The sequence below is a fragment of the Calonectris borealis genome, chromosome 4 (genome assembly GCF_964195595.1).
Source record: "Calonectris borealis chromosome 4, bCalBor7.hap1.2, whole genome shotgun sequence".
Classification (NCBI taxonomy): domain Eukaryota; kingdom Metazoa; phylum Chordata; class Aves; order Procellariiformes; family Procellariidae; genus Calonectris; species Calonectris borealis.
In genome coordinates, this window is record NC_134315.1 from 66,507,910 (window position 1) to 66,533,553 (window position 25,644).

A 25,644-nucleotide genomic window follows, 5' to 3' on the forward strand; every position below is an offset into this window, starting at 1 on the left:
GAGGGGGAGGTCAGGAGCTGTGCCCTGTTGGTATAACTACAGGCTTAACACACGTGCAGAGCACAACACTTTTTTTTTTCCTTTTCCCAGAATTAAATCATAGACTGCTATTCATCTTTTTAAAAAATGGTTGCATTTTTTGCAACCATTTATTCCCATAACTTACTCTGTGTAGATGTGGTTGTTGTTTGGGGGAGAACTGCTCTGAATGATGTGCATTCATTGGGATAGACATTTTTCCCGCATTTTTCCCCAAAGAAAAAGCATACTTCTTGGATCCCAGACCAGACTAAATGAAGAGCACCTCAGGGTGCTTCACTCTGAGCTTTTCCCTTTCCTCAAGGAAAAGGCTTCGGACGAAGGGGTTGTGCAGACCTGCTTGCTTTCACAACCAGGCTTCAGGCAGCATGGCAGCGAAAGGTGGCTGTGGCAGGGGCTCCTGGGTGGCCAAAATGTCCCTGTGGCACTCAGAAAAGCCGCTGCCCCAACCTGCTGACACAGGAGGCAAAACAGAACGCTCTCCGTCAAAGCCAGCAACAGCTAAACCCATCTGCATCAGGGGGTGACTCCCTGTGGGTCAGCACCCTGTGCCATGACACTGTGATGGGGGGAAGCCCCAGGCCCGACTGTCCTCCTCCACTTTCATTCAGCCCCAGATAAGGAGGCAGCAGGATGCAATGGTACCTTTGCTTTTAATCCTCTCCTCCATCTGCAGCGAGTGTGCTCCCTGCTCCTTCTTAGGGATGCATTTGGGGTTTCATTTCTGAATTAGTAAATACACCCCACATGGAGGATTTCTATAAAAATTAGGCTGATTCCCTAAGTGCTTGTCACAAGCCACATAGCCCAGCTATTGTAAAATTAACCATACAGGCATCCATTTCCCTCTATGAGATACTAATATTTACTATTTCTTCACTGACATGCCCCAAATATTTAACTGCTTACATCCTATGAAAGTCACTGACAGTTTTGGATGCACTTCCACATTTTGTAGAGAAGCTGTGACAGCAGCACAGTGGTTTTTGTTTCCCAGCATGATGCAGGATGTGCGGAAAGCACAGAGTGGGTCTGAGCGGCTGCTTGCCCAGGAGCAACGCAAGTTCAAAGCATCCCACGTGAAGTGCTGATGGTGCATTCCCCTTTCGCCATCGACAAGAACGAGGGAAGGAGAAGTTCGGGTTAAACTGCAACTTACCAGCTTTGTCAACGGGCTGGGATTTATGGCGCATGAATTGGAGCATTTTACCAATAGTGCTCCAGAAGTCACAGTGAGCTGTGCCCTGAAATGCTCCCCTTGGCTGCCAACAGCTCCAAAGTTTAACTGCGGCTGTCCCTGTTTTATGACAGGCCTGCCTGGCTGACTCCTGGCTGGTTCGTACACACGTTTTTTTTTGCAAAAACATTGCAAGAGGCTGTGGGAATTGAGATTTGCAAAAAGTTGTAGTTCAGCAGACGCTTTCTAGAAAAGGAGATACCTGACATCCCACCGTCTGGCTAGAATAGGCTCATGCAAAATGCCAGCTAGCCTAGAAGTCTGCTGGGGAGGGAGGGAAATGGGAAGCTGAAATGCACAGTCAGTATGGGGGAAACCACATTAAAAAAAAAGCTAATCAGCAACATTTTAAGGATTTTAACAGTCTGTCCTCTATTCAGAACTGGGGTGTGTCCTGGTTCCGGCTGGGACAGAGTTAACTTTCTTCCCAGTAGCTTGGGGGTGTACTGTGTTTCGGGTTTGGTATGAGAGGAGCATTGATGGCCCATTGATGCTTTGGCTGTTGCTGGGTGGTGCTTGCACGGGGGAGTTTTTGTTTCTCTTTTTGGCCTCCCATGCCCTGCCAAGTGCAGGGGAAGCTGTGGAGGGGGGAGCATAGCCAGGGTAGTTGACCCAGATGGCCAGTGGGGTATTCTATACCATGTGACATCATGCTCAGTATAAAAACGGGGGGGGGGGGGAGGGACGTGGGGTGGGGGCTCGCACCCCGTTCGTGACACGTGGTCAGCGAGCAGTTGCATTGTGTATTGCCTGCTTTGTATATTCTGCTATTGTGGTTGTTATCATTGTTACTATTACTGTTCTACTTCGTTTTATTTCAATTATTAAACTGTTTTTATCTCAACCCAGGAGTTTTCCTACTTGTGCCCTCCCGATTCTCTCCCCCATCCCACCGGGGGGGGGAGGTGAGCGAGCGGCTCTGTGGGGTTTAGCTGCTGGCTGGGGTTAAACCATGACAGGGTGACAGTGACTGTCTGAGCAACCAGGCCCTGCAAGTGCTTTTCTTCCACAGAAAAGCAGCCCACTTCTACCTGCAATCCTGGTGCAACAAAGTGTAACTGCCCTTTGTCAACCTGAGAAAACACCACCATAACTACCTACCTCAGCTCATTCCCTTCACCCAGCATTTAAGTTGGACAAAAAACCCTGCAAAAATCTCACCAGCGAAACCAAAACACGAACTCCTGAAACTCACAGCAAGAACATCATCCTCACCCAGTGCTGGCCAGGAGTGCCCGTTGCCTCCCATCGCAGCTGCTGTGGTTTCTGGCTGGAGCTCACCACGGGGCCTGACTGGGGCTCTGCTGGTGGCTGGTAGCTGTGGTCCCCTTCACGTGCAGCTTCTCTGAGTCTGTGAAGTGGCACTGCAGGAAGATGGGCAGTCGGCTGCAAAGCACGCCTCTCTTAGCCACAGCAAGACAACAAAGACCAAAATGTCTCAATAGCTAGGAAGAAAGGAAACATGCTAACAAAACCAAACCTGTAATGCCTTTTTCCACATGGTAAAAGATTATTTCCAAGCAGACAACGGAAAAATAAAGCTGAAATTAGTATTCACCAATTTAACGTGTATTACAGTAAATGCAATTTCGATAAAGATTTAGGAGTACAGATTAAAAAAAACTCCCTGAACACATTTTTGCTTTCTCTGCAAAGAACAAAGTATAAATTATGCGGTCTACCATTGTATTCTACAGACAAGTGGCAACCAGAAATTAGTTTATTCCATTTTACGCCAATGCCATCCACAGGCAAACATTCCCACCTGTTCTCTGTACCATTTGAAACAACTCCATCACGCAACTTAAAACACTACCACAAATGAGGAAAGCCACCTTCCCCGGTACGCTGCCTTGTGGTCTTGGTTACACAAACCCTGGTGTCTTGAGTGGTGAGAAGTGGGTTCAGTTAGAGAGGGTCTGCTGTAAGCCCAGCCCGCTGTTGTGCAGATCTGGGGGGGCTGCCTGGCGGAGAAGGGAGTCTGGGGGCCTCTCTCCAAAGCTCTGGTCTCACCAGCCCTTTCAAGAGGCAGAGTAACAACCTCAGGGTTTCAACAGGGTTTTGTTTCAGACACGGAGAAGGGCTTCTGCATCTTAAACTGTTTTTTTTCCAGATGTCTCAGCTGGTTCAATGGAAGAGCACCTCTCCCCCAAACCTTGCCTCCTTCCCACAACTTGGAATGACTCAGGCGAAAGGAAAATCCCTGCAACTAAAAAAGTCGGAGGAGAAAGGAGCTGAGCAAGTGCTAGGGGAATTTTCACAGCCCTTAGAAATACGGCTGAGGGTCAGATTCACCAAATGACCAGATGTCACCAAAAATGAAGTGACTGCAGTTGGTACAAAGAGAGAGCTGTTCCATGCCCACACCTGTGTGTCCCTCATCCCTCCCACGCCAAGGACACATACACAGTGGAGTGGGTCCACTCGGCTGGCTGATCAGACAGAAAACGGCACTGGGGTTATGGCTGGGGGGAGTGCATTGCCATCTGCGCAAGCCACCTGAACCCCCTGTGCTGCAGACACCCAAACATGAGGTCAGCAGCTCAAAGAGGATAGATCCTACTCCCCACCTGAACAGACCAGTATCTCAGCTATTAGGAGTAAGTGTCCCTCTGCTACAGAGGGAGGATATAGGGGGTATACATCCCGGGCCACCCTGTGGTTCTACCTGCGTGACCACGGAGAGGACATGAGGAAGTGGGATGGAAAATCTACCTCAACCCTAGAGGCACGGGTACATGAGTTGCAAGGAAAAGCAACCACAGAAGGGGGTTCTTCCAGGAAAACTGCTGCTCCAGTCTCCAGTGAGCAGTTCCCCAGACAGTAGAAAAGGCTGATCTTACTCCTGACCTTAATAAAGGGACTTCAATTCGTATTTACCTGAAGTGAGTAACGGATACGATGACCAGGACTAGAGGGGCCCTGCCTCCAGCCAGGTGGAAGAAAGGGACAACCGGGTTCACTGGACTGTGTGGATTCGATGGCCTGGCACATCAGATCCACAGGAGTATAAGGCTCTCGTGGACACCAGTGCACAGTGTACCCTGATGCCATCAAGCTATAGAGGGGCAGAACCCATTTGTGTTCCTGTGTGGGGAGACAGGGGGATCCCAAGAGGTAACTGTGTTGGAGGCCGAAGCGAGCCTAACAGGGAACGAGTGGCAGAAGCACCCCATGGTGACTGGCCCAGAGGCTCCGTGCATCCTTGGCATAGACTACCTCAGGAGAGGGTATTTCAAGGACCCAAAAGGGTATCAGTGGGCTTTTGGTATAGCTGCCTTGGAGACAGAGGAAATTAAAGAGCTGTCCACCTTGCCTAGTCTCTCACAGGACCCTTCTGTTGTGGGGTTGCTGAGGGCTGAAGAACAGCAGGTACCAATTGCTACCACAACGGTGCACCGGCGGCAATACCGCACCAACCGAGACTCCCTGCTTCCCATCCATGAGCTGATTCATCGACTGGAGAGCCAAGGAGTGATCAGCAAAACTCGCTCACCCTTTAACAGTCCCATATGGCCATTGTGAAAGTCCAATGGAGAGTGGAGACTAACAGTAGACTATCGTGGCCTGAACGAAGTCACGCCGCCACTGAGTGCTGCCGTGCCGGACATGCTAGAACTCCAACACGAACTGGAGTCAAAGGCAGCCAAGTGGTACGCCACAACTGACATCACTAATGCGTTCTTCTCCATCCCTTTGGCAGCAGAATGCAGGCCACGGTTTGCTTTCACTTGGAGGGGCGTCCAGTACCCCTGGAACCGACTGCCCCAGGGGTGGAAACACAGCCCTACCATTTGCCATGGACTGATCCACACCGCACTGGAACAGGGTGAGGCTCCAGAACCTGCAATACATTGATGACATCATCGTATGGGGCAACACAGCAGAAGTGGTTTTTGAGAAAGGGGAGAGAATAGTCCAAATTCTTCTGAAGGCCGGCTTTGCCATAAAACAAAGTAAGGTCAAGGGACCTGCACAGGAGATCCAGTTTTTAGGAATAAAATGGCAAGACGGACGTCGTCAGATCCCAATGGATGTGATCAATAAAATAACAGCCATGTCTCCACCAACTAGCAAAAAGGAAACACAAGCCTTCTTAGGTGATGTGGGTTTTTGGAGAATGCATATTCCAAATTACAGTCAGACTGTAAGCCCTCTCTATCAAGGGACCCAGAAGAAGGCCCAAAGGGGGCCCTGAGCAACGACAAGCCTTTGAACAAATTAAACAGGAGATAGTTCAGGCAGTAGCCATTGGGCCAGTCCGGGCAGGACAAGATGTAAAGAATGTGCTCTACACCGCAGCCAGGGAGAATGGCCCTACCTGGAGCCTCTGGCAGAAAGCACCAGGGGAGAATCGAGGTCGACCCCTGGGGTTCTGGAGTCAGGGATACAGAGGATCCGAGGCCTGCTACACTCCAACTGAGAAGGAGATATTGGCAGCATATGAAGGGGTTCAAGCTGCTTTGGAAGTGGTTGGTACTGAAGCACAGCTCCTCCTGGCACCCCGACTGCCGGTGCTGGGCTGGATGTTCAAAAGGAGGGTCCCCTCTACACATCATGCAACCGATGCTACGTGGAGTAAGTGGGTCGCACTGATCACACAACGGGCCCGAATAGGAAACCCCAGTCGCCCAGGAATCTTGGAGGTGATCACGAACTGGCCAGAAGGCAAAGATTTCAGAATATCCCCAGAGGAGGAGGTGACGCGTGCTGAAGAGGCCCCGCTGTATAATAAACTATGAGAAAATGAGAAGCAGTATGCCCTGTTCACTGATGGGTCCTGTTGTATTGTAGGGAAGCATCGGAGGTGGAAGGCTGCTCTATGGAGTCCTATAGGACAAGTTGCAGAAACTGCTGAAGGAGAAGCTGAATCGAGCCAGTTTGCAGAAGTGAAAGCCATCCAGCTGGCCTTGGATATTGCTGAACAAGAAAAGTGGCCAGTACTTTATCTCTATACTGACTCATGGATGGTGGCAAATGCCCTGTGGGCATGGTTGCAGCAATGGAAGCAGAACAACTGGCAGCGCAGAGGTAAACCCATCTGGGCTGCTGCATTGTGGCAAGATATCGCTGCCCGGGTAGAGAACGTGGTTGTAAAAGTACATCACGTAAATGCTCACGTACCCAAGAGTTGGGCCACTGAAGAACATCAAAACAAGCAGCAGGTGGACCAGGCTGCTAAGATCAAAGTGGCTCAGGTGGATCTGGACTGGCAACATAAGGGTGAATTATTTACACCTCAGTGGGCCCATGACACTTCAGGCCATCAAGGAAGAGATGCAACATATAGATGGGCTCATGATCGAGGTGTGGACTTGACCATGGACACTATTGCCCAGGTTATCCATGAATGTGAAACATGCACTGCAATCAAGCAAGCCAAGCAAGTAAAGCCTCTTTGGTATGGAGGATGATGGTTGAAATATAAATTATGGGGAGGCCTGGCACATTGACTGTATCACACTCCCACAAACCCGCCAAGGCAAGCGCCATGTGCTTACAATGGTGGAAGCAACCACCACATGGCTGGAAACATATCCTGTGCCCCATGCCACCGCCAGGAACACCATCCTGGGCCTTGAGAAACAAGTCCTGTGGCGACATGGCACCCCAGAAAGACTTGAGTCAGACAACGGGACTCATTTCCGAAACACCCTCATAGACACCTGGGCCAAAGAGCATGGCATTGAGTGGGTCTATCACATCCCCTACCATGCACCAGCCTCCGGGAAAATCGAACGATACAATGGACTGCTAAAGACTACACTGAGGGCAATGGGTGGTGGGACATTCAAGCATTGGGATACACATTTAGCAAAAGCCACCTGGTTAGTCAACACTAGGGGATCTGTCACTTGAACTGGCCCTGCCCAATCAAAACCCTTACGTACTGTAGAGGGGGATAAAGTCCCTGTCGTGCACATAAGAAATATGCTGGGGAAGACGGTCTAGGTTACTCCTGACTCTGGCAAGGGAAAACCCATTCTTGGGATTGCTTTTGCTCAAGGACCTGGGTGCACTTGGTGGGTAAAGCGAAAGGATGGGGAAGTCTGGTGTGTACCTCAAGGGGATTTAATTTTGGGTGAAAATAGCCAATGAACTGAATTGTAGGATGTTAATTGCTATATAATACTGCATATCATCACGTCTATGGTCGCTAAATGTCATATCAATGGTATTACAGTAAGAATCACCTGGATTAATATGGAATGAACTTTGATAAAACCGAGCAAAGTGCAGTGGTGATGGAGCCAGAACTGGCTTCAGCATGCAACAATCCAACACCACACACCATCTCTCCTGCCCTGAAAAGACTGTTATGACAGATGGAGCCCAAAGTCATGGACTAAATGAACCTAATGGACATTTTAGAGGGATGGCCCATAGACTAAGGGAATGATATCTGTGTGTATATAACAAAAGACAGAAAAGTGGTGGTGATCAGCTGGAATGTGTTGGAAAGTGTAGGACCTGGGTATGACGTAGATGGTATAGAATAAGGGGTGGATACTGTCCTGGTTTCAGCTGGGATAGAGTTAATTTTCTTTCTAGTAGCTGGTACAGTACTGTGTTTTGGATTTAGTATGAGAATGTTGATAACACACTGATGTTTTAGTTGTTGCTAAGTAGTGCTTACACTGGTCAAGGATTTTTCAGCTTCCCATGCTCTGCCAGGTGCACAAGAAGCTGGGAGGGGGCACAGCCAGGACAGCTGACCCAAACTGACCATACCATACGACATCATGCTCAGTATATAAACCGGGGGAATTGGCCGGGGGGCAGCGATTGCTGCTCAGGGACTGGCTGGGCATCGCTCAGCAGGTGGTGAGCAGTTGTATCACTTGGGCTTTTTTCCCTGGGTTTTGTTCCTCTCTCTCTCTCTCTCTTGTTGTTTTACTTTTCATTACTATTTGTTGTTAATATTATTATTATTTTATTTTACTTCAAGTATTAAACTGTTCTTAACCCATGAGTTTTCTTACTTTTGCTTTTTCGATTCTCCCTCCCATCCCACCAGGGCAGGGAGGGTGAGTGAGAGGCTGCGTGGTGCTTAGTTGCTGACTGGGCTTAAACCACGACAACATCCAACACACCTTGCAACAGAATTTGACATGCGATAAATACTTTTTAAATATATGGATGTTATTTAGTAGAGTAAGTTGTACTGTTGATTAAAAAGGGCCTTTACTACTTAATAACAAAGATGCTTTTTAAGACAGATGGGAGAAGGCAGTCTGAGAGAGTTGGACTGGGAGAGGTGATGTGCAAGAGGGGGCAGCTGTGCGGCTCCACACCTGCTGAGTGCATGTGACCACAAGTCCTCTTCAGAGGAGAGCTTTGCTCACCTTCAGTTCGATGCAGTCTTGTTTTTCACCTCCATGTGCACGTGACGCCTCTTGTATTAGACCTCTTCCTCCGTAGCTCAGACAAAACCATGTGTACAGCTGCCTGGCTGGGGGTTGGTGGGTGGTGTTTTTTAAACACCACCATCCAGGAAAAGAAAAGTGCTGTAAAACCGATGAGGTTTTTTGCGATTTCCTTTGTAATTCTGGTACTGTATCTAGCACACACACTTAAAATTTGCTCTGGCCTTTTGCCTCCAGCAAAAACTACAGGGAGGCATTGCAGGAAACTCACCTCTCCAATATGCTAGGAGCCTTCAGCTAGTACCAAAACTTCGCATTATCCATGGCTGGTTAACATTCACATTTTTTCTTGTCAGCTTTGTTTTGAAGCTTAAATGGATCTTCTCTCCTGGTATTTGCACTGTGATGCGTTTAGAAACAAATTAATGGCCCTTTCCCTGCTTTCACCAAAAGCAAAAAACAAAGAAGTACCCACAAAATACATTCTCCTGCTTCTGTTTACCACACCGGCCCTTCATCACAACAGTTGTGCTTTCAGTGTCTTCCTTGAATACTGTGGATAACGACAATGCCATGCTGGTACAGGTGATGGGTTACCTTAATTTTCAGCCGACATTTTAGTAACTTCAGCCCACAGGATGCTCTGATCTTTCCACACGCTGACACACCTTTCTGACTTTGAGTCGAGCCCCCCTTTTGTTCCCACATCACGTTACCAGTGGCTGGTGCTATGCCTGACCTACTGACCTGGTAACCCCCTGCAGCCGGACTGCTTCCAGCCTCGCTGGCTGTCCCATGTCCTCTGGCCCATGCTGTTTGCACACCACAGTTCCTGAGCTAGGTGCCTGCAGCACATACTTTCCTGAAATTAAAGGGAGGGAAAAATCTGACCCCCTTGCATTAACGATACCATATTTACCAAGAAATACACGAATAGCAAAATCCAGGCACAATTCGCCTTGGATGACCCTATGGCGAGTCCTTCCCCCTGGCAAAGGTAAGTGTGAAAGCTCCCGTGTGCCACTGTCCCAAGTGGGCTTCTGAGTCAAAGATCCAGCCCCACCAAAAAGGGCTGCTGATGCCTTGGCAACCCTTCCCCATATCCTCACAGGAACTAGCACCCCTACCTACATACGGCTACTCCAGGACAAAGAGCTGGTGTTGCTTTGATACACCTTTCTACAGAGTACAATGGGAGCACACAAAGGCAAGCGTTTGTGTTGGTTACAGAGTTTTCTGTTTCGCTGAGCAACTGCCAGTGTTTCATGTTTGCCTTTGCAAGGCACATTTGACCTTCCTGCTGCCTCCTAAAGCATTTGTTATCTCAACGTACTGTGGAAGAACATTTGGAAAAGGAAGAGGAGGAGAAATGCAAAATTTGACACTGGAGGAGAAACTTCCAGACGACACTGCTTATTTGTGCAAAAGCACACTAGCTAATAATGAAGCTGCTGCTTAGAGAAAGGTGTATTTGCGAATTTTTTAACAGACTGTATCTAAATAGAGCAGAGAGTGTCTTTGTGAAGATTTGGAATAGAATAGCTTGGGAATGGAAGGAGAAGAGAAGATATGCACATATACCTGCCAGCAGATACAAACAGGGTTTTAGCCAGGAAGTAGTTCAGCCTTTGCCTATTTTTCACTTAAGTTATTTTTTATTTCTGTGTATTAATCATAAAATGCTCACGCAAATAACACTCTCAGTATTATAGCCTAGAACCTAAACCTTGCTTCATTTTTCAGGCAATGAACCTAAAATACAGCTATGGCTTATCTTTGTAAAATGCTTTTTGAGATGAATTTGGAAAATCCCCATAGAAAACATGCAGTGATTTTCAAGTTTAAGACATGAGGACTGTTTTGAAACTTGAATTTTTACTCTATTTAGCTACACCTTCTTCTTCCTCCCATTACAAGACAAACACTTGCTTGTGACAAGTTGTCATCGAGCAAAGAACACCAGTAGGTTCAAAGGCACTACAAAATGTGAGCTCTTCCCAAATCTAAGCTATTTAAAGACACTTTAATATGTTAAAAACAGATGAGTAACTTTTGCCACATCCTCTCTAAGGTAATATTACAAGTATTAAGAAACTGATCCATCACAAGACTTATTACTAGTAAATGCCTTATAACCAAAGTTGGATGCATCCGATTCTCTCTCTACAAAATGCAACTTTGTCACATAATTGTTCAGAAACTTACTATTCTTCATTTTTAAACTGCTTTTCTTCAACTAAATAGTTCCTCCACCCCAAAATTATAAACCCTATTTAAGAACAATTTCTGTGTAAGGCTCGAGGAGGCCCTAAAAGCAGTTACACTTCCTAACGTTTTCACATATTTCTATCTTATATGCAGTCAGGCTGAAAAATCTACTCTTTCTAATTTGCTCAAAATATATTTGACATCACTTGTTTAAATAGTAACAGAAAAAACAACTTTAAAAGGTGTTAAATTAAAAAGAAGTGTCCAGAACCCACAGAAGTCTGTTCCAGCACCAAAAAGGATCTTCTGTGACCAAAGCCACTGACCCATTATATGCTTTCTCATTTCCCTGCAACAGGAACTTCTTCGCCTGTTCACCATCATCGGTAATGCAAAACTACATCAGGAAAGGTTGTTGGAATACCACAAGTTTGGCAACCAAACACTCTGCATCACCGAACCACAGCCCCGCATGCAGGCATACACAAAGCCACCTGTGGAGACAAGCGCGTTTGCATTGCCTACCAGTATGCAATCTGAGGTAAACTCCATTGTATCATTTTCCTAGAACAGGCGTGTCCGTTGCTCCTTCTGCAAAAATTAACTCCAGAATGTGCCATACAAGCTCTTTAACACCATGAGTCAAATAAAAGGTTAACTACCATGCAAATCATGTAACTGAGAGAGCACAAACCCGTTGAAAACATGAATGGTTTGGAGCAATGTAATTGTTAGCCTGCAGGTGCTATTTTTATTGTTTATAGGCATCCTCCTATAAACAAGTTATTCCTGTAAGACTACAAATAAAACCAGTAGGCATAAGACAAAACAAACAGAATTAAAAAATAAACATAAAAAAATTAAGATCACTTTGTATGATGAATTCGTAGCTCAGGGTCAACCACCAGTCACACACACTTGGCAATAGCTCTGGGCTGCTCTGTTTTTAAGTCAGTAGTCTCTGTTCAAATCATTCTTGATAAACGAGCTCAGCTCATTCCGTGCAGGCAACTTTGCAGAAGCCTGTTCTTTTCACATAAAAAGGAACCACTGCCAGCAATCACAGCAAGAGCAAAAGGTAATTTTAAATACTTCTCTATTGACTTCTTACTCTAGACCTCACACACTCACAGAGTCCTGACTGCTTCTAGACATCTCAGGATAAAAAACTGCTATTGCAATTCTTTCACGCAACAAGATGCAACTCAAACTGAAAATTATTCATGTAATAAATCAGAACACCAAACATGTACAGCCAGATTTTATTTACATCCTGAAATCACTTTGCATTTTCCCACATGCTGTCACTAAGAGGTATCTGTTTCATATAAAATCTTGGGCTCACAGTCTTGAGAACTTGACAGAAGTTTGCTTGTACTACACAGGACCAGCAGAGCAGCTTCACTTGTTGAAGCTTCTATGGAGGTTGAAGTAATTTAAGGATAATCAAAATTACATTGTAGGATAATCTCATTTGCATGTTTTTAGAAAAAAGAATGTTTTCACCAGCTTTTATAAATAAACAATATAAAGCAGCTATACTTATGTTGAAACTGTTTTCCTTGATACAGTACTTACATTTTAGCTGGACTAAAATATCAGTATTCATAGTAATCTCAACTACCTGTTTTCTAAAGGCTCTTCTACATTTTTTGAGTCTTTTCGTTTCCACAGATTTCCAAGCACAATCCCTATGAAGAGCAGAACTCCTACATTACGATTTGAAGCAAATTTCTTCCAACAATCTTCAGGTTTGTCTATGTCCAAAGTGTAAATCTGCAAAAGCACAGTATAACATTCTAGCATTATTATTCTACACATAAATATTTGACACATCACAAAAAGACACAAAAAGGTCTGTAACTTCAAAAACTGAATCTCAAATTCTAAAGTCTACCCTTACCTCCACAAGAAACAGGAATACTCTGTGCTTATAAAGGATTTTTTTGCGTAACTGGCATCTATGTTTACTAGACAGATTTATTCAACATACAGCAGAAAAGTCAAGCATCACATATGAACACGATTCCCAGACCCTCCCAGTGAAGGACCATGTAAACAGCCTAGATACTGATGAGTCTGGTTTGATAGTTTAAAATGTAAAAATATCTGGGGGTGTAAATAAGTCTTTTTAAGATTTTCCTCAGTAGGTAGCCACCTAATTCTTCAATGGGAACTTTAAATAAAAATAAACCCCCCAAAACCTGCCTGCACCTTTAAATCTCCGCTGCAAGGTGTTGCTCCCTGTTTCAGTAGAGACAAGGCACTGGAGATCCAGCAGTGAACCAGGCTAACTGGAATGCACAGGAATGTGCTCGGCCCTGCCTAGTCACACAGGGGTGGTTTAGTCCAGTCGCTCTTAGCCATGCCCGTTCAACTCTCTTGCAAAAAAGAACCAGGACACCTGCAACAACAGCCAGAAGCAAGGCTTGCCCAGCTTGGCAGCTGCGTCCTGTGAGTCACAACTAAAGGTGAAAAAAAACCACACAGTGCAGCAGGAGAAAAGTTACTGAAAAATATTCCTGGAAACAAAACTTGGTACAAAAGTCTTGAGAAGGATGCCAACAGGAAATGTTAAACAAAACAAGTGAAAGCATTAATAGAGAAGTATCCCCCAAAAACTCAAACCTTGCAATTCAGCCTCTGAAGAAGACAAAACAGAATGTATCCGACTAAAAGAAGTGAAACCTCCCCTGGGAAACCTGTTCCTGTGCAATTTGTGGTTGTACAGAGGTGACAGGGCTGGGTTCTGATCAAATAATCTGAAATGTCCACAAGCTTCTAAGATATGATGTTATCCACACCCTTGAAAACCGGTCAGCCCCTCAAGCACAGGGAACTGAAAACACTGAACTGACAAATAAAATCCAACAACAGCCAAGCCACGAGATACACCTTCAGAACAATAAAAACTGCACAATCTTGCAGGATTGAGGTGGATCTGGCTGCAGGCTGCACTGGAAGTGAGAAGAAAACCCTTGAGATCACAGCTCAACACGAGGCAGTTCTTTTGGTTAGGAACAGACTGAAAACCAGTGCTCTACAGTCTGCAAACCACTGGAGGTCTCTTCAGACAAAAGGTCTGCAAAAGGTACTTAAGAGAAGCAAGCTTATTGTCAGAAGACTTCAGTTCTCTTTACAGGAATTGTTTTTTTTAGGTAGTTGGCGAATTGATGGGCGTTGAAAAGCACTCTGATTTCTTATCAAGAACATGGAAAAAGTATAAATAAATCCATAAAACCTGGTGTGCTAGGTGAGCCCCTATGGCAGCCACAGCTGAGTAATACGGGAACGTCTGGTTACAGTTCATTCCTGCCACGCACAAACTCAGGAGCATTGCAAGGCTGAAGCCACTAAGCCACTGTTTTGTATCCTCCTTGAACTGTAATGCTGTTGACTTCACACCGATAATGATGTCGTCCCTCTTATCCTAGAATGAAAGGATGAATTAGCAAAAAATTCACAATCCAACTGCCACTTCATAAGGAAAATAAAAAGGGGGGCCTTGCTTAAGTTTCCAACACTTCTTATTAGGAACCTGATTTAAGTGCATTTGTAGGTCTCTGTCGTGGTTTAACCCCAGCCAGCAAAAATAAACGCCACGCAGCCGCTCGATCACCCCCCCCCCCCGGTGGGATGGGGGAGAGAATTGGGAGGGCACAAGTAGGAAAGCTCCCGGGTTGAGATAAAAACAGTTTAATAATTGAAATAAAACTAAGTAGAACAGTAATAATAACAGTGAGAACAACAACAATAACAGAATACACAAAGCAGGCAATGCACAACAGAACCGCTCACCGACCGCCGACCCGTATCACGAGCGGGGGGCGAGCCCCCCCACACACCTGGTTTTTATACTGAGCATGATGTCACATGGTATAGAATACCCCATTGGCCAGCTGGGTCCACCACCCCGGCTGTGCTCCCCCCTCCCGGTGCAAGCATCACCCAGCAACAGCCGAAGCATCAATGGGCCATCAACGCTCCTTTCACACCGAACCCAAAACACAGCACACCCCCCAGGCTACTGGGAAGAAAGTTAACCCTGTCCCAGCTGGAACCAGGACAATATCCACCCCTTATTCTATACCATCTACATCATGCCCAGGTCTCACATTTTCCCATACATTCCAATTAGTCACCGCTCCTTTTCCCTGCCTTTTGATATATACGCACACAGGGATATCATTCCCTTAGTCCATGGGCCATCCCTCTAAAACGTCCGTTGAGTTCATTTAGTCCATGACTTCGGGTTCCATCTGTCGTAACAGTCTTGCAGGGCAGGAGAGATGGTGTGTGGTGTCGGGCTCTTGCATGCGGAGGCCAGTTCTGGGCGCTCGTCTGGTTCTATCATTGTTGCACCTTGCTCAGTTTCATCGGCGTTCATCCTAAATTAATCTGGGTGATTCTTACTGTAATACTGTTAATATGGCATATGGTAACCATAAAAGTGATGACATACAGTACTATGTAATAACTAACATCGTACAATTCAGTTCATTGGCTATTTTCACCCAAAATTAAATCCCCCTGAGGTACACACCGGACTTCCCCATCCTTTCTCATCACCCACCAAGTGCACCCAGGTCCCTGAGCAAAAGCAATCCCACGGATGGGTTTTCCCTTGCCAGAGGCAGGAGCAACCCAGACTGTCTTCCCCAGCATATTTCTCATATGCACGACAGGGACTTTATCCCCCTCTACAGCACGTAAGGGTTTGGATTGGGCAGGGCCAGCTCGAGTGACAGATCCCCTAGTGTTCACTAACCAGGTGGCCTTTGCTAAATGTGTATCCCAATGCTTGAATGTCCCACCACCCATTGCCCTCAGTGTTGTCTTTAGCAGCCCGTTGTATCGTTCGATTTTCCCGGAGGCTGGTGCATGGTAGGGGATGTGATAGACCCACTCAATGCCGTGCTCTTTGGCCCAGGTGTCTATGAGGGCGTTTCGGAAGTGAGTCCCGTTGTCTGACTCAATTCTTTCTGGGGTGCCATGTCGCCACAGGACTTGCTTTTCAAGGCCCAGGATGGTGTTCCGGGCGGTGGCACGGGGCACAGGATATGTTTCCAGCCATCCTGTGGTTACTTCCACCATGGTGAGCACATAGCGCTTGCCCTGTCGGGTTTGTGGGAGCGTGATATAATCAATCTGCCAAGCCTCCCCATATTTATACTTCAACCATCGTCCTCCATACCAAAGAGGCTTTACTCGTTTGGCTTGCTTGATTGCAGCGCATGTTTCACATTCGTGGATAACCTGTGCAATAGTGTCCATGGTTAAGTCCACCCCTCGATCACGAGCCCATCTATATGTTGCATCTCTCCCTTGGTGGCCTGAAGTGTCATGGGCCCACCGAGCTATAAATAATTCACCTTTATGTTGCCAGTCCAGATCTACCTGAGCTACTTCGATCTTGGCAGCCTGATCCACCTGCTGGTTGTTTTGGTGCTCTTCACTGGCCCGACTCTTGGGTACGTGAGCATCTACGTGTCGTACTTTTACAGTCAGGTTCTCTACCTGGGCAGCAATATCTTGCCACAATGCGGCAGCCCAGATGGGTTTACCTCTGCGCTGCCAGTTGTTCTGCTTCCACTGCTGCAACCACCCCCACAGGGCATTTGCCACCATCCATGAGTCAGTATAGAGATAAAGTACTGGCCATTTTTCTCGTTCGGCAATGCCCAAGGCCAGCTGGATGGCTTTCACCTCTGCAAACTGGCTCGATTCACCTTCTCCTTCAGCAGTTTCTGCAACTTGGCGTATAGGACTCCATACAGCAGCCTTCCATCTCCGATGTTTTCCCACAAGGCGACAGGACCCATCCGTGAACAGGGCATATTGCTTCTCGTTTTCTGGTAGTTTGTTATATGGTGGGGCCTCTTCAGCACGCATCACCTCCTCCTCTGGGGATATTCCAAAATCTTTGCCTTCTGGCCAGTTCGTGATCACCTCCAAGATTCCTGGGCGACTGGGGTTTCCTATTCGGGCCCGTTGTGTGATCAGCGCGACCCACTTACTCCACGTAGCATCAGTTGCATGATGTGTAGAGGGGACGCTCCCTTTGAACATCCAGCCCAGCACCGGCAGTCGGGGTGCCAGGAGGAGCTGTGCTTCAGTGCCAACCACTTCCGAAGCAGCTTGAACCCCTTCATATGCTGCCAATATCTCCTTCTCAGTTGGAGTGTAGCGGGCCTCGGATCCTCTGTATCCCCGACTCCAGAACCCTAAGGGTCGACCTCGAGTCTCCCCTGGTGCTTTCTGCCAGAGGCTCCAGGTAGGGCCATTCTCCCCGGCTGCGGTGTAGAGCACATTCTTCACATCTTGTCCTGCCCGGACTGGCCCAAGGGCTACTGCCTGAACTATCTCCTGTTTAATTTGCTCAAATGCTTGTCGTTGCTCAGGGCCCCATCTGAAGTCGTTCTTCTTCCTGGTCACGTGATAGAGAGGGCTTACGATCTGACTGTAATTTGGAATATGCATTCTCCAAAAGCCTACAACGCCTAAGAAAGCTTGCGTTTCCTTTTTGTTAGTTGGTGGAGACATGGCTGTTATTTTATTGATCACATCTGTTGGGATCTGACGACGTCCATCTTGCCATTTTATTCCTAAAAACTGGATCTCCTGTGCAGGTCCCTTGACCTTACTTCGTTTTATTGCAAAGCCGGCCTTCAGAAGGATTTGGACTATTCTCTCCCCTTTCTTGAAAACTTCCTCTGCTGTGTTGCCCCACACGATGATGTCATCAATGTATTGCAGGTGTTCTGGAGCCTCACCCTGTTCCAGTGTGGTGTGGATCAGTCCATGGCAAATGGTAGGGCTGTGTTTCCACCCCTGGGGCAGTCGGTTCCAGGTGTACTGGACACCCCTCCAAGTGAAAGCAAACTGTGGCCTGCACTCTGCCGCCAAAGGGATGGAGAAGAATGCATTAGCGATATCAATGGTGGCGTACCACTTGGCTGCCTTTGACTCCAGTTCGTATTGAAGTTCCAGCATGTCCGGCACGGCAGCACTCAGTGGTGGCGTCACTTCGTTCAGGCCACGATAGTCTACTGTTAGCCTCCACTCTCCATTGGACTTTCGCACTGGCCATATGGGACTGTTAAAGGGTGAGCGAGTCTTGCTGATCACTCCTTGGCTCTCCAGTCGACGAATCAGCTCATGGATGGGGATCAAGGAGTCTCGGTTGGTGCGGTATTGCCGCCGGTGCACTGTTGTGGTAGCGATCGGCACCTGTTGTTCTTGGACCTTTAACAACCCCACAACAGAAGGATCCTCTGAAAGACCGGGCAAGGTGGACAGCTGTTTAATTTCCTCCGTCTCCAGGGCAGCTATACCAAAAGCCCACCGGTACCCTTTTGGGTCCTTGAAATACCCTCTCCTGAGGTAGTCTATGCCAAGGATGCACGGAGCTTCTGGGCCAGTCACGATGGGGTGCTTCTGCCACTCCTTCCCGGTTAGGCTCACTTCGGCCTCCAATACAGTTAACTCTTGGGATCCCCCTGTCACTCCAGAAATACAAATGGGTTCTGCCCCTTTATAGCCTGATGGCATCAGGGTACACTGCGCACCGGTGTCTACGAGAGCCTTATATTCTTGTGGATCTGATGTGCCAGGCCATCGAATCCACACAGTCCAGTAAACCCGGTTGTCCCTTTCCTCCACCTGGCTGGAGGCAGGGCCCCTCTAGTCCTGGTCATCATATTCGCTATCTACTTCTTGTAAGTATGAGTCAGAAGTCCCTTTGTTAAGGTCGGAAGTGGAATCAGCCCTTCTACTCTGTCTGGGGAACTCGCTGGAGACCGGAGCAGCGGTTTTCCTGGAAGAACCCGCTTTTGTGGTTGTTTTCCCTTGCAACTCATGTACCCGTGCCTGTAGGACTGAGGTAGGTTTTCCATCCCACTTCCTCATGTCCTCTCCGTGGTCACGCAGGTAAAACCACAGGGTGCCCCGGGGTGTGTACCCACGATGTCTCCTCTCTTGAGCAGAGGGACGTTTGCTCCTAATGGCTGAGACACTGGCCCGTGCAGGGGGGAAGCAGGACATATCCTCTTTGATTTGCTGGACCTCCTGAGACAGTTTCTCCACAGCAGAGACACAGGCCCGTAGGGAGGAAGAGAGACTTTCTTCATATTGCCGGAGTTGGCCAGCCAGTTCATCCACTGTTTGTTCCTCTCCATCTCTCCAGGTCATTACTGCCAATGAGTTTGCATGTGACGCTGGTGCGCTCCGTACAAACTTCCGCCACATGGGTCGGGTGCATTTGACCTCATCTGGGTCTTTGGATAACTGCTCGTTGTTCAGGTCATCATAAATCACTTCCAGCACGGCTAATTCTCTCAGGTACTGGATACCTCTCTCCATGGTGGTCCACTTGCCTGGGTGGCATATAACATCTTCCTTGAAGGGATACCTTTCCTTCACACCTGACAGGAGTCGCCTCCAGAGGCTGAGGACTTGTGCCCCTTGTCCAATTGCTTTGTCAATGCCCCCTTCCCTAGAAAGGGATCCCAGCTGCTTGGCTTCCCTACCCTCTAATTCCAGGCTACTGGCCCCGTTATCCCAGCATCGGAGCAGCCAGGTGACAATGTGCTCCCCTGGACGACGGCTGAAGTCTTTTCGCATATCTCGCAGCTCACCCAGGGATAGGGATCGGGTGGTCACCATCTCATTTACGGGTTCTGCCTCCTCCTCCTCCTGTTCTCGTGATGGCCCTGGTTCATCTTCATCCCTTACTAGACGAGCTGATTTTCTTGTGCATTTTCTTTTTTGTATAGGGGCGACTGATACCGGTGTGGGTTGGCTCTCTGTCGCAGGGGGCGGAGTAGCTGCTGTGCTTGCCCTGGGGGGTGGGGTAGCCGCAGGGCCTGTTGCTTTGTCATCAGCTGCAGAGACGTTTCCTTCCCCTTGGGGGTTCTGAGTGGTGTTAAACAGGGCTCGGTAGGCGTGGGCCAGGCCCCAGCACATTGTGGTGATTTGCGTCTCCCTGGAATGGCCAGGGTGACAGCATACTTCTTCCAAATATTCTACTAATTTTTCAGGGTTCTTCACTTGTTCAGGGGTAAAGTTCCAGAACACTGGGGGTGCCCATCGCCCTAGGCATTTGCCCATGCTATCCCACTCGCCCTGCCACTCATAGCTATCCAACCTTGGGGCAGATCTCTGGATGACATTCTTAAATTGCTTACTAACCTTGGATAAAACCGCAACAATATTCCCAAGGAGTACCAAGAGATATATCTTAACTACCCAGGGATGTTCAAGGTACTGGCAAGTTATTTTAACAAAGGAGATGAAGGTAGTGAGCGTGCCATTCTCTATTTCCTCCATAAAAAATCTCTCGGAGGAAAAGGTATAATTGCTAATGGTCTCCATGAGGTGGTACCCGAAATGCAGAAACGGCTTCATTACGAATCCCAAATACCAAATAACCCCCAATGCCAGCGTTTTAGTAACAAATCTCCCAGGCAAAACATCATTAATCACGGCAGAGCACAACAGACTACAAAACCCAACTCCAATTTTTAACAGGTACAGTAAAAACAAGAGCATGGTGCAGAACAAACGAATATGTCACCAGATATAAATTCCTTAATATGTTCTAAATAATCTGTTGTTATCTCAACCCTTCGTGCCCCACGTTGGGCGCCAAAAAGGACTGTCGTGGTTTAACCCCAGCCAGCAAAAATAAACGCCACGCAGCCGCTCGATCACCCCCCCCCCGGTGGGATGGGGGAGAGAATTGGGAGGGCACAAGTAGGAAAGCTCCCGGGTTGAGATAAAAACAGTTTAATAATTGAAATAAAACTAAGTAGAACAGTAATAATAACAGTGAGAACAACAACAATAACAGAATACACAAAGCAGGCAATGCACAACAGAACCGCTCACCGACCGCCGACCCGTATCACGAGCGGGGGGCGAGCCCCCCCACACACCTGGTTTTTATACTGAGCATGATGTCACATGGTATAGAATACCCCATTGGCCAGCTGGGTCCACCACCCCGGCTGTGCTCCCCCCTCCCGGTGCAAGCATCACCCAGCAACAGCCGAAGCATCAATGGGCCATCAACGCTCCTTTCACACCGAACCCAAAACACAGCACACCCCCCAGGCTACTGGGAAGAAAGTTAACCCTGTCCCAGCTGGAACCAGGACAGTCTCTACATTAAAATTTAAATTAGAAGGTTGGTCCTTTACGCTGCTTTAGCAGCCAAGAGCTAATACCAACATCAAAGTTATTTACACAATGAAAATGCACGAGCACACAAAGTGCATTATACTTCCAGCTTTCTACCTGATATGTAAAACATTTGTAAACAGCAATAAAAGGTCCAAGGGCTGGGGTTTCTTTGGTGCTGTTTTAGCTCAGCTGAGGGTGAAGAACTGCAACAGGTTAGTACTGCTGTTTGACAACAAAGTTGTAAATTAAACACACAAACATACATTTCCCTCTGTTACTCTACCTGATGTGCGTAAATGGTATCATATACCAGCGTCCACATTACTCCAGCTAAGTACGTGGGCAAACACACAGACCACTCACATGAGCCTTTGACGGCAGACCAGCCAAGAAGGGCTCCCCAATTAAATGTAAGTCCTAAAAACATAACGAGAGTAAAACAAAGAAAAAAAGTTACAAGATTGCCAGGAGCAATCGAAATTACATGTATAGAATTAAGTATTATTTGTTCGAGTGTATATCATACCAGCAGCTTTTTGTACAATATTGCCATCTCTGTTTTTCTACCACTTATCTCCAGTCAGGTAATAAATAGAAGTAATTTGACATTAAATACTCTGGACATACAAGGAGAAATACGTATAGCCACGCATTTTTCCCCAATTTAAATTCGACTTCATTAGCATAGGGAAACATTTGCACAGAACTATTTCAGTGTACTCAAACAATGGGTCTAAAGTTAAAATGCTTAGATGTCAGCAGAACAAAAGATGTCAGTATAACTGATTGCAAAAGAGTGCACAGCAGCCAATTATGGTACTTCAAGGCTGAAAATGACAATTTTGGTTGAAAAAGCTGAAGGCAGCTGGAATGTGAAGGCCAAGATACAAAGGTATGTTTTAGTAGCTCAACCTGAAATACAAGCATCATCAGTTTCTGCACAGGAGTTATTTTAGAGGCTGAAGACTGAAATGAAGGACAAATGCATGTTTAAGAAAGGTTTTGAGATAACCCCGAAACTAAAGCTGATTCTCAAATGACAAATATTTATTTTCTCCCTCCCTTTCTCCCTCCCCTCACTCCGTCAAAATAAGGAACTGATTTTTAACAAAAAAACCGAAACCCAAACATCAACTCTTATATGTGTTATAAATTGTTTAAGAAGCTTCTGGCACAACAGAACTTTGTCTATAAGGTATTTTTATTTTAATATAAAGTTATAAAAAGATCAGATTGCTGAAGTTCAATTACTAATTTGTAAAACACCCCAAAAACTACATCTGAAGAAAAAAATAGTAAAAATATTTCCAGCTCACCCAAAATTAACTGTGGCCAATATGTTACTCTCTTCATCAAAGGGTAGGTGATCACAAGAGACAAAGAGGCTGCTCCCAGAATGATACTGTAAAAAGTACCAAGAGGTTTATTGTTTGCCAGTCTAAAGATCACAAGATATAGTGCAGCATGACAGGAGCTGTACATAGTACTGAACTAATTCTTTTACTTTCAAACACAATTCCATGACTAATAACCTCCTCTCTCTGCCTCCAACACCTTTTCTGCTGAAAATCTCTGTGCTTAACTCTGGATCTGGAATCAAATTTTAAAAAACAAAAGATAACTTATACATCACCTATAGTAATTCAGACACAGAAGCACACAAAGTGCCAAGCTAAGCTGTCCCCCGAGAAAAACAAAGGACTGAAAAGTAGAGATATCTCCAGCTGCCAGGGGCCTACTTGCTGTCCTTGCAACCTAAAAACGGAAAGAATAATGTTAATATCAAATCAAATATAACACATTCCAATGTATCTTAAAACTAAAAGTCATACCATTGGCATATAAGTGGAAAAATAAACAGAAACGTGTCACAGAATGTTTGAGACAGGGTTCCTTCAACAATACAAACGTAGCATATCATCACGGACGTGAGCTGTATTTCTAAGCAGCAGCGCTTATTATAGAAGCACGGAGGCTTTAAAAAGTAGAGCAGAAATAAAGTGCCACTTGTGTGCAATGAGGCCGACTAGAAACACTGTAGGCATCTTGTATATGAATTTTATTACCTTAGGAAAAAAAAAAATCAGACTTAAAAAGTTGTGAGCTAACTATACCAATTTCGAGCAGCGCTTCTATGCCTAAATACTTTAAAGTGATTACCATGTAAAATATCGTAAAGATGCAGGGCTCCTCTAGCACACATAACCATTGTTAATAACAGTGAAAGAACAATTAATTTAATCGTAGTCGGGATACAATGGAGTTTAGAAACTCTGTCTGGAACAAGAAATCATACAAGGCAAATTGAAGGAAGAAACAAGTATCAGAAAAAAGTTAAACTGAAATGTATGGTGAGTTACCTGCCAAAGGTGACCGTTGCAAAAAAAAAAAAAAAAAAAGACAGAAGTTTTGCACGTTGATGAAAATGGTGTAAAGTCTATTTGAAGAGGTTCGAAAGCCAACTTTTTACAGAATACTGTGTATGTATAAAGTGCTCTGCATATGCTTTAATAATGTGAATTTAAATAAACTCTTTTAGTTTGTTCTCCCCCCCCAATCAGGTTATGTTAAACGTCAAATACTGCTTTTGCAGTTTAAACGTGCACTTAATATATTTGTGACTAATTCCACTGCACATTATAACCAAACATGGGATGTTTCATTTAAAGAAAAGAAAACATTTACCAAATAATCAGTAACATAAAATCTAAAACCTCAAACATCAGCAACGCAAGTCAACATCCTGATATTGACCCAGCCTCTATCGCACTTGTTTTGAAGGTATCCTTTTAATGTAAGAAAGAGCTACGATGAGAATTTTTAAAACTTTACATCTAACCACATCACATTAATGCATAAATGAATTCATTATATTGAAAATTCCATCTTACTAATCACACATCCCACCCTGTCAAATATTTTTAGCATATTTAGTTGTTAATAACCTCCGAACCCTAAACCACCCAAAGCTGCCACAAAACTTGCACTGATTCATTGCCTTCCCAACAGCACAAATACAACAGTGCTGTAAGAAGAACTTCATATATCATTATCCTGTCTCTTGCCAGCGCTGAAACCCAAAACCAGAGGAACAACACAGGAACAGAAAACACGACAAGCAAACAGTGACACATCACTAGGATACTCCCCTCCAAGCCTGCACCTATGCACATTTCAAGATCTGACATCGGGCACTGCCTTTTGCTTATTTCCCTCTTCTGAACAAAAGGGAGATAAAAAATACAACATAATAGAAGAGGATTAGCTCAGGGTTGGGCATGATAACTCTTAACAGCCATTCTCATGAAGAAATTAACAATATTCAAGGAAACCCTGCTCCTGAAAATTTAAAAAAAAAGAAAAAAGTGGTTCTTGGGTAGATCGTAACTAGCAAGTGTAGCAAAAAAAGTGTTATTTATTTTGTTCTGTCATGCAAAAAAAGTTGAAAAATAAACTTGTTCAAGTACTATCTACAGCTGACTATATATATTTTGTCTTACACAGAGGTAAGTACTCTAGAAGACTTATTACAGTCCTAGACAGAGAAATGTTATACAAAATAAAATTATTTCTACTATTCTAGGAAGAAGCGTAGACAAATTAATTGCACACATCTCAGATAGAAACACAGAGGAATTTCTGAACATGGAGCCCTATGCCTGCACTCAGCAAGGAATCACTGGTGATGTTGGAGATGTGCGGACATGTACTTGGTTAATTAACCAGCAATTCACTTCCCTGGGTCTTTGCAAGCCCACGGGGGTTTCTCCACCTTTTTGTCATAGTCGCGATCCCACATGTCATTGATCGTGCAGCCGGCTCCACGCATGAGCACCGCTCCGATGCCGAACAGGGACAGCATGTGCCAGTCCGGGAGGCAGCCCGGCTCGGCCGCCAAGCCGATGCTCCAGGTGCACGGCAGGTACAGCAGCCACGTCCCTGAGTGAAGACAAAATCCGCGCGTGGGGTAAGGGGGGAGCGGGGGGCCGCGGGGCAGGACGGCAGCTCGCTGCTGAGTAACGGCGTTGCCGAGCAGACACGCGCTTCTTTGGCAAAACTCCCTGCCCGGAAGAGGGCGCGTGTGGCCGGGGAGGGGTGCTACGGCCACCGGCACAGGACCCCCACCCTCCCCGCCGCACCACCGCTCCCCGCCCGCCCGTCGGGGCCGGCATCAGCGGCGGCCCCGGCACGCAGCGGCCGCCGCAGACCCACGCGTCGCCATGGCTGCCGCGTCGCCATGGTTACCACGGCGCCACGGCTACGGCGCCGCCCCGCCCCGCCCCGCTCCGGCCCGCTCACCGGTGGGTTGGTGCAGCCGCATGAGGCGCAGGTAGGGCCGCAGCGGGCCCGGCGCGACGCGCACTAGCTCGGCCGCCGAAAAGCTGAGCGGCCGCGGGGGTCCCGGAGGCGCGGACGGGCGGCGCAGCGGCGGGGCGGCGGCGGCGAGAGGTAGGCGGGCGGCGCGGAGGCCGGGGGCGCCCCGACAGAGCCGCACCAGGAGAGCCGCCATCTTGCCGCCGAGCTTCCGGCGTGGCGGTGTCACGCGGCGCCGCTCATGCGCAGCGCCGCCGGGGCCGGGGGTCCCCGGCTCCGGCTCTCCAGGGCGGGCGT

At 46.8% G+C, this 25,644-nt stretch overlaps 1 protein-coding gene across 3 annotated transcripts; it reads right to left on the reverse strand.

Moving 5' to 3' along the window:
* Positions 1-12,099: 12,099 nt before the first annotated feature.
* Positions 12,100-25,558, reverse strand: COQ2 (coenzyme Q2, polyprenyltransferase). Of its 3 annotated transcripts, XR_012673588.1 has the most exons (8): positions 25,333-25,558; positions 24,806-24,972; positions 22,667-22,788; positions 22,350-22,435; positions 21,317-21,450; positions 14,093-14,281; positions 13,066-13,255; positions 12,542-12,627 (listed from the first exon to the last, which is right to left on the reverse strand). XR_012673588.1 is itself a non-coding variant. In XM_075149955.1 (7 exons), exons 1-7 carry the CDS (start codon positions 25,541-25,543, stop codon positions 12,472-12,474), a joined length of 1,065 nt encoding a protein of 354 aa, XP_075006056.1. In that variant the 5' UTR covers positions 25,544-25,558; the 3' UTR covers positions 12,100-12,471. The 3 variants fall into 3 exon arrangements, 1 of the variants encoding a protein (XP_075006056.1); XM_075149955.1 differs by lacking the exon at positions 13,066-13,255 and having other exon boundaries at positions 12,100-12,627; XR_012673587.1 differs by having other exon boundaries at positions 13,066-14,281.
* Between the last annotated feature and the right edge of the window lie 86 nt (positions 25,559-25,644).

Excerpts from the sequence above, each read along its gene's own strand:
- COQ2 (XM_075149955.1), bottom strand. The coding sequence starts at position 25,543 with ATGGCGGCTCTCCTGGTGCGGCTCTGTCGGGGCGCCCCCGGCCTCCGC. Across the intron at positions 22,436-22,666 it reads CTGTGTCTGAATTACTATAG|TATCATTCTGGGAGCAGCCT; the intron begins GTGATGTATAAG and ends TACTTTTTACAG. Across the intron at positions 14,282-21,316 it reads ATACCATTTACGCACATCAG|GATAAGAGGGACGACATCAT; the intron begins GTAGAGTAACAG and ends CTTTCATTCTAG.